General features: G+C 38.2%; 1 protein-coding gene across 3 annotated transcripts; it reads right to left on the reverse strand.

The window, feature by feature from the left end:
- Positions 1 to 2,691: 2,691 nt before the first annotated feature.
- Positions 2,692 to 8,767, reverse strand: vgll1l (vestigial like family member 1-like). Of its 3 annotated transcripts, none has more exons than XM_086012645.1 (3): positions 8,541 to 8,767; positions 5,183 to 5,385; positions 2,692 to 4,891 (listed from the first exon to the last, which is right to left on the reverse strand). In XM_086012645.1, exons 2-3 carry the CDS (start codon positions 5,370 to 5,372, stop codon positions 4,476 to 4,478), a joined length of 606 nt encoding a protein of 201 aa, XP_085868771.1. In that variant the 5' UTR covers positions 5,373 to 5,385; positions 8,541 to 8,767; the 3' UTR covers positions 2,692 to 4,475. The 3 variants fall into 3 exon arrangements, with proteins under 3 accessions (XP_085868771.1, XP_085868779.1, XP_085868786.1); XM_086012653.1 differs by lacking the exon at positions 8,541 to 8,767 and adding an exon at positions 6,556 to 8,530; XM_086012660.1 differs by lacking the exon at positions 8,541 to 8,767 and adding an exon at positions 6,215 to 6,533.
- Positions 8,768 to 9,435: the final 668 nt, after the last annotated feature.

Here is a 9,435-nt window from a genome sequence, read left to right on the forward strand (position 1 = left end):
AACATCCACACTCACAATCACACCTAGGGGCAATTTAGGGAGTCCAATCAACTTACCATGCAGGTTTATGGAATGTGGGAGGAAACCGGAGCACCCGGAGAAAACCCACGCAGGCACGGGGAGAACATGCAAGCTCCACACAGGGAGGCCGGAGCCGGGATCGAACCCACGACCTCTGAACTGTGAGGCGGACGTGCTAACCAGTCGCCCACCATGCCATGCCGCGCACATATATATATATATATATATATATATATATATATATATATATATATATATATATATATATATATATATATATATATATATATATATATATATATATATATATATATATATATATATATATATATATATATATATATATATATGTATATATATATATATATATATATATATATATATATATATATATATATATGTCATGTCATGTCATCTTCCAAACCGAAGGCAGACTACACCCCGAACTGGTCGCCAGCCAGTCGCAGGGCACACATAGACACTGTCACTGAGCGGGAATCGATCCCACGCTGCCCGCACACAACTCAGGCGTGTGTACCACTACACTATCAGTGGACATATATATATGTATATATATGTATATATATATGTATATATATATATGCATATATATATGTATGTATATATATATGTGTATATATATATATATGTATATATATATACATATATACATACATATTAGTGCTGTCAAGCAATATTTTTTTTTAATTAATCATAACATTTCACTTATTTGATCGCGATTAATCGCATTTTTTAACTACAATTTTCTTCGAAGCTTGTAACAGATATTTACTTGAGTATAATCTTGGAATTAATATGGGGGGGGCCAAATTAACGTATCCAGAATTTTGTATTCAAAGACTGTTCTAATAGCTTTGTTTGGTCCTTGAATACTATTATTTTCCTGTAAAATACAACTGTTGAATGATGCCAAAGATGTACATCTAATTTGGTATTTGAATTTGGCTTTGCAAAGTGCACAATTTATTTTGAATATCTCAAATGAGCCGTGAGGCTTTGGCATAGTGGCATATTGGTGCCAAGAAACTGTTGATAGAAGTGAAGGGAGGAGCTCTCATTTAGCCAGGCCATTTTATAGGAAAAGGTGCTTTGCTGCCAACTTATGGCATCTTTATGCAATTAAAAATCTTTATGGTTGGACGTCAATTACTTTGGGATTTTTGCTCTTTGCGACAGGGCTTGGCCTCTTTCACTAAACTATAAATTATACCACAGACTATATTACAATATAATTAATTAATTAATGTAATATTCATCTTGCAACATTATTCTTGAAAATAAAGAGCTAACCCATTAATTGAGTTTGAAAAAATACACCGTAGGTTTATGTGTATATATTCTCCACCAAGAGAAGTTCCACTAGGTGATGACGACCGAATTGGAGGTTGCTGTTTCGATACAACAGCAACTGACTGCTACAAGATCGGAGGCTGACCGCATCCTCGGAGATTTCTACATTGACCATTGGGCCCCTGCTCACTTCACCGATGTCATCTTCCTGCAGCACTTCATTTGATTAACTTTCACATCACTTTAACAAACACTGTATAGTACTATAATGTGTTTTCAATGTTGCACACCATTGCAGCCTGATCATCCTGGAAGGGGGATTCCCCCATCTGTGGTCCCTTCTCAAGGTTTATCACTTTTTCCCCAGATGTTTTTTTTTTAGTTTTTCCTTGCCCTCCTGGGGCTTAAGATCAGGGGATGTCGTGTATATGATCTGGTGTATATGTGAAGCCCTTTGAGACTTTCCTGTGATTAAGGGCTATATAAATAAATTTGACTTGACTTGACTAACAACCTAGGCTAAAAACCAAGTTGGGGGGTGGTGGGGGGTGTTGTTACTGTATAAGGTTACAGTTGAAGCACTATTTTTGGTTGTTTCCTCACCACCCCAGAGGCACAATTTACTGATACTGTTCCACAGCCCGATGATGAAAGAAACAATTTCCTTCTAGCCACAAAAAGTCACTCAACAGGTTTGGTTACTTCCTGCCGCCTCATGCTGAGGTGCTAAAGTCATATCGGTGCTGATGAGTGTAAGGAGAGAATCAAAAGTTTCTGATGATAATGACTCAGCTGGACGCTCGCCACATGTAGTACCAGTAGATTGAAAAACAAGTTGTTTATATTCCAAAAATTAAGTCATAGTTTTAAGATGCAGTATAAATCTTATGCTGTTAAAGCCAATGCTTAGTGAGGGAAGAAAGTCTGATTGTAACAAGTGAATTTCGAAAATACAACTTTGCCATTGTAATATTTTGTCTGTTATTCAGAAAAAGACAATTTTATTTGCTTTAAAAAGAGAAGTAAATAGTCATTGAAAAGAAGTGGGATTTCTGTCCTGTAATGATAAGCCTCTTGTTCTTAAAAATAACAGTCTGTAGAGGTCAGATTTATGTGATGATGTCATTATCAAAACACCTATATTGGCCCAAAGCTGAAGAAGAAAGGATTGATTGGTTTATTGTGTTTGTTTTATTTTGCAGACTCCCAAGTGGTCAATTTGAGATCCACTGGCCTAATTCACTGGTCTGTAATATTGGTGAACCAGCCAGGAAGCCACACTCAATTAGTGTCTTTCGTCGTATTGTGCAAACAAAAATGATCCCACAAAGCTGACTGGAAGAAATAAACACCAGAGGCTTTGTTTGAATTTATCCTTCATTCAAATACACTCCTTTATTCACAAAACTTGACTCAGAAAACAGAAAAAAAAAGTAACACAAAGTAACTGTATTTTTTGTACATGGGTGTTTCTTACTGCTACTTTTAAAAACATACATTTAGACATGAACCTGCTTTTTGATATAAATATGGATATTTGTTGTTTGAATCTGCCATGACATTTGGTCAGATGAGCACACCAGTGGAATCACATCCTCAATAACTTGCTCATTATACATTTCTTTAGTGAGCGAAGTTTCCCATTGTATGTTAATTTCAAGCTTGTGTTAGCGAAAGGCGGTGGTACAGTAATAATAGCACGTTGAAGGAACATGACAAACAACTTGAAGCAAAAACACTTTGCCTCTCATTTGAAGGGCTGTGATCTGACCAATGACACTGCATGTACGGGGCGGGTTCGAACGTATAACAATGAAACAAAACAAAAACTGCCAACTTTTCTGTAGGTAGGAAATAAACAAGTGGAAACAGCACAAAGTAACACAAAAGAAAAAATACTGTTATTTAACAAGAAAAATATAATGTCCTATTTCTGGCATGGCGATCCTGAATACCGATTCCAATGCTTCAATGTGTAAAAACATGAACAGTTAACACTAACATGGAGCTCATTGCAAAAATTCACGAATAGTAAACATGATTCAAGAGAAGCTAAAAATAGATGAGACCGTGGCACTACTGGGATGGGGAAAATCCGCAACTACGCCACATTATTGTTGTTACAAGGGCGATTTCAAGCTGAGGAGGAAAAAAGTTGCATTGCGCAGTCCGAACTTTGCCGTATGTTAATGGAAAAAAAAACGCAGCAATTAGACAAACAGTGTGGAGCCGATTCTGGTAAACACAGCTGACTGCATACTGATGCCATGTGTAAAACCTTTCGTGGCTGTATACATTAAGACTGGGAGGGGTTCTGAAACTTTTTGTGACCCAAATTTTTCCCAAGGACCCCATCATTTTGCCAACACCAATGAAACATAACTATTATTACTTGCCACAGGAAAGAATCTGCCTATTTTTGAGAAAAGAAGTACTATAGTCATAATAACTAAATCTTTTTTAGGTGGAGAAAAACACATTGTAATCTTGAGAGCATGAAATTGTTTTCATTTTTTCAGGAACACATATCATAGTCTTTACACGAGCAAAGATGTATTTGCCAGGAGAAAAAAAAAAATCAATTTTATGAGAGTATTTTTTTGGGGATACATTTGTAATATTATAATATAAAAGTCAAAGTTTAGCGAGGTAAGAAAAGCATATTTTAGCAAGTGAATTTAAAAAATATAGATCATGCCTTTTATTCCGGGGAAAAAAAAATGCATTTATTCTCTAAGAAATAGGACTATAGATTTGAAAAATACCTTCTGTTCTAAAAACAAATATTACCTTGGTCATGTCAGATTTACGTTATATCATATCATATCATATCATATCATATCATATCATATCATATCATATCATATCATATCATATCATATCAGTGCTTTTAATTTGCCCAAACTAAGGTTTGGAAGAGTAATTAATTTATGTTTCTTTTATTGGCACATCTGCCCCCATATACAATATACTGTAGGTAATAGGTATGTACTGATTTATAATAACACAACATAATAATTAATTGCAAATTATTTTGCTCACCCCCACGCTACAGTTTACAGTACCCCGGGCACCCCAGTTCAAGAACAACGTAACAATGTTTTTTTTAGCAGGGACAACACATGTCTACTTGGTTGATGCTTCTAATTATGTCCATTTTGGAAGCTTTGATAGCCTCCCAAGAAACCTGAGGGCAGATGCTGGATTGCATATGAAGGCTTACCAGGCTCAAAGCCTCCAGCGGGCTCCACAGAGTCTCTAAATCCTTGAGGCACCATCCAGTTGGCCAGATGTTCCGCCTTCGAGCCGGAGGCCACGCCGGGCCCCATCTCGGTGCGGTCGCCGTGCAGGAGGTTGAGAAGCGACGAGGCGTACTGCTGCCCGGTCAAGCTCAAGTCTTCCACAGAATACGCAGCAGACGGCAAGCCCGATGTCTCCCCGGTCCTGCCGATGAACGAGTGCCACGATCCGGTGTGGTCGTCAGCTGGGCTGAACGCCACGTGACGGCCCGCTATGGGCACAGGCTCGGCCAAGTTGGCGTGGCAGGTGCTTCTATCCTCTGCAGGGGAACAATCGGTCAAAATTAACAACAGGGACTTACAATATCTGTCATTCCCTTATGTCTAGATGACAAAAGTTTCAACTAGCCAGAGTTTGCATACAACAACATAAACCGCCACACAACTGAATAATAGCAAAGTATTGAAATAAACAAGTCCAGAAGTCAATTTGTGAGTAAATTGAGACGAGCTTCCCAACTCTCAGCTCAACTCAACTGTATTTATAAAGCACTTGAAAAAAAAACAACAACATCCCCTTTAAGACTGCCCTTGTGTCTCAGTTGGCTTACCTAACTTGATGTTTTTACGCATTTTCTTGGCCTTGGCAGCCGGCACGTTGTCTTTGGCGTCTTTGCTGAGAGCGCGGCTGAAGTGAGCGTCCACCATGCTGCCGATGTCGCCCCGGAAGTACCTGAGGATCACGCTGCGGGAGTGGCCCTCCACCTTGACGGCCACCGGACTGTCCATGCCATCCTCCATGGCTCAGCCGGCACTGAAAACCACAGAGAACAATGAAATACGCATCTGCAGGTCAACAATTCTTTCTTTACATTTTTGAAGAATGTTATGCCAGGCACATTTTTTACATTCACAAAGTCCTGCGGCTTACCACCAAACAAAAATACAACAAAAAGTGGATAAACTGTTTAATTAAGTACTTTCTGATATCTAATGGAAGGGCATTTAGTTATTCTGCCTGCCACTATAAGTCAGTCGTATTAAGTTACATTATTTGAAGTAAATAATTTTCAAACCAGTTGGATAGTTTACAATGATACACTAGATGATCTCTCACAGCACAGTATTTGGGAATCAAATAATCTGTGTGATTGGTGTGAACTGATAAATTGGGAACATGGCTGAAGATATGGTCATTTAGACAAAATGGCTGAATTAGCAACTGCGATTAGCTGGTAAATATAACCCATGAAAATAAAAAATCAAATCAAATTTCCAAATCAAACTTACCTGATTATTTGAGGCAGTAAAGGAATTATAAGGAATTTATACCGTCACTAAATTTTAACAAAATATTCCAACACGTTTAAAAAAACAACAACAACTATAGAATCTACTCAATAAATGTACACTAAAAAATCAACCCAAAGAATCTACCCAATCAATGTAGGGTAACAATTGGCAACCACTTCAGTTGGGTAAATGTAAATAATATATTTTGGGTCAAGAGTACCTTCATTCAAAAGCTATGAAATAGTTCACCAGACATCTGGATACAATCGTATATTTAGTGCAAATAATCACGCGACGCATAAGCCTCTCAGCGCCACATGGCTCACGTGCCAGAGTGGTTGACCGCCGACCTGAAGGTTGCGTGTTCAATCCTCAGCCATTGTCACCAAGCGAGATGCTGATCCCCCAGTTTCTCTTGATGCCGTGTCATCATAGGCGAATGAGAAGATTTTAAAGAGCTTTCAATAGTGAGTATATGCCCATTCACCGTTTTACTCATCCATCCATCCATTATCTATACTGCTTCTCCTCACAAGGGTCGCGGGGCGTGCTGGAGCCTATCCCAGCTGTCTTCGGGCAGTGGGCGGGGGACACCCTGAATTGGTTGCCTGCCAATCGCAGGGCACACAGAGACAAACATCCGCACTCACAATCACACCTGAGGGCAATTTAGAGTGCCCAATCAACTTACCAAGCATGTTTTTGGAATGTGGGAGGAAACCGGAGTTCCCAGAGAAAACCCACGCAGGCACGGGGAGAACATGCAAACTCCACACAGGAAGGCCGGAGTCGGGATCGAACCCCATCTGAACTGTGAGGGGGACGTGCTAACCAGTCGACTACCGTGCGGCCCCGTTTTACCCATATGATTTAATTTTGCGTCATAATTATTAATTTATAGTAGTAGAGCTGCTCGATTAAGCGATTTAGAACTAAAACCGAATTTTCTGGCTCAACGATGTTAAAAACGTACAAATCGGCACGTTCAATTTTTTTTATTTTTGTTGTATCTAAGCCACCGTAGTTTCTGCATTTCCGCTCCTCCCAAGAGCACGCAGTCCGATAACAACAACAACAACATCCATGGCTACCGGCGATTCTGCAATTTGCTCAGGCAAGTGAGCGTTTAGTTAATAAATCGGGCAAAAATAGATCTGTAGTGTAGTGTGTGCCCCGCATGTACAATACAACCCGTGAGCAAGTTACCCAACGTCTGAAAGGCGTCCCTTTTTGTTCTCCTCTGCAACGGTCCTCTCGTCCAACAGTTGCATTGACAGTGCATTGTATTATTCAGTGACAATTTTGCACTAATCATTGATTTATGTTTAAGTAAGACCAGGGAGAATTGTGAAAGGCTGGCTGGTTGGCAAAATGACTTGCTGACAGACTATTTGGTTTACAGACATGACTGTCATGTTGACTTCTCTCATGTTGATGATTTCATATCAGATGGTATATGCATTTTCTTCTTTCATTATCGGTTTAATTAAGAACAGATCTGAACTCTATTGTGTAAGTAAAGTGCTGTCAATCCCAATGGATTGTTCTGTGTGTATTAAGTGAAATTGACTGGCATTTTGAGTTCAAAGAAAGAAAAATTCAGTTTGAATAAAAAAACATTCAAAATACTTCATTCTTCATTACTTTTTGTTTTACAAAGAAATCGTAATCGTAAAATCGGGTTTGAGAGAAATTAATCGTGATTTTCTTGTTAGGCAAAATCGAACAGCCCTACATAGTACTACTACAAATCATGAGTATGTCATGAGTCATTTAGTTGGGGAATGTCATAAAGGGGAAGTAAACTTTACACAATATATATAGTATTTCAAAACTTTTTAATTCAGGTACTCTTTACCCAAAATATCTGATTTACATTCACCCAATTAAAGTGCTTGCAAATTGTGACCACATCTTTATTGGGTAGAGTCTAGGTTGTTTTTTGTTTACAGTTGTAAAAAGAAGTCATGCACTTATATCTTTCAATTGTCCTCCTTTGTGTTTGATTTGAGGCAAAGTCACTTCAAATGCACCTTTTTCCTCTCTGGCTTGTACCTCAGCTTCAGATGTTAATTATTATTTTCTTTGTATTGTTTTCTTCTTTTTTTTACTGTTGCTGATTTTACCTTTGTTTTGTCTTGGTACTTATCCCTATTGTTATTTTATCTATTTTTTAAAATTTTTATTGTACAGTAAATATATTACACAGTGGTAAGCACTTTGGTCAACTTTACGCTCTACAAAAATTGGATTGGATACTAATACTGCTAGTACTACTACTACTACTTCTACTATGGTACAACAAGTTGAAACAAGTTGAAAATCTTTATTGGGCAAGAGCCTTAACTTAATTATAGACTGCATTGCACAACCCCAATTTTCGCGGGTTACAATTTGGAGTATGGTAAAATGTTTCATCAAGCATTTATTTAGATGGACAATTTTTCTTGTCTCATATGCCATGTACGTGTATTTGTTGCCACTGATTATCGTGCCATGACAATCTTGGCAAAGTCAACAGTCCAACAACACCATGAATAAGGTTTAAACATTCAGCGCGGGAAGGTAGAGTAACCAAGTAGAAATGAAGACATTTAAACTCAATCAACGGTACAACATTTTTTGTTGTATCCTTTCACATTAATGATAGAAAAAGCACATTTGAGGTTGTCTTACCTGACCAGAGGCGAACAACAAGCGCGTCGTTACTTTGACTGCAAAGTTGATGTGTTTACCGACATGAGCAGCTGCCAAAATAACAGGGAAAACTTCGTTGCTTGGCTTTGCGTTGACCTGTCATTTATTGGGTTAAAAATAACAACACAATCTTTTTTGTATTGTGGAGAGCCCAAACATATCCTTTAGTGATGGGATACGTAAGCTTGTGAAAGGGTGTGTGAGGCTTCTTGTGCACAACTATGAGCAGAATGTCATCCAGCAAGTTCAGCCAGAAGCCCAGACACAAGGCAAAAAAAAAAACAAAAAAAAAAATTCCCTGAACTCTTTATGTCAAAAAGCAATGACTTTGCAAACACCCCTGCAGACAATTGATTAAAATGAGAAAGCATCAGTGATTTTAGGAAAAGAAAGGAAAAATTCATACAATGCAGGCAGTAAACATTGACCGACACCCTTGAGAGACTTGGTGGTTTGAATTGTTGCACTGTGGTTTGGCACCTTCTCGTAAATAGTTTGCATGTTTTTGACCATTTACATAAACAGCTAGAAATTGTGAAACAATGGACATTTTTTTTTTTTAAGAGTGAGAGTGTCAGAGTCAAAAAATCTGAGTTAGAAATATTGATTATACTGTTCAAGTATCAGGGGGAATGCCAATCAAGAATAAAGGAATAGTAACATTCGTACAGTAAATGACAAGGGAAAAATAGTATCTTGGTCAAAAGCAGGGGCATCGTTAGAAAAATAGTATCCCCAATTGGGGCACAAGCAGTGTGCAATGGAATAATCTGAGACTAGTAAGAATGATAGTAAAGGATCTGTGAATATTTGTGTTTGTCAAGAATCACAGAAAAAGCACGTTAGACAAGAACCAGAGAACAATTATTGCATT

Source organism: Filicampus tigris, chromosome 2 (assembly GCF_054856515.1).
Source record: "Filicampus tigris isolate MCC_2025a chromosome 2, RoL_Ftig_1.0, whole genome shotgun sequence".
Lineage (NCBI taxonomy): Eukaryota > Metazoa > Chordata > Actinopteri > Syngnathiformes > Syngnathidae > Filicampus > Filicampus tigris.

Coding starts and splice junctions, on each gene's coding strand:
- vgll1l (XM_086012645.1), bottom strand. CDS start 5,372: ATGGAGGATGGCATGGACAGTCCGGTGGCCGTCAAGGTGGAGGGCCAC. Junction 4,892..5,182: donor GCGTAAAAACATCAAGTTAG/GTAAGCCAACTG, acceptor GTTCCCCTGCAG/AGGATAGAAGCACCTGCCAC.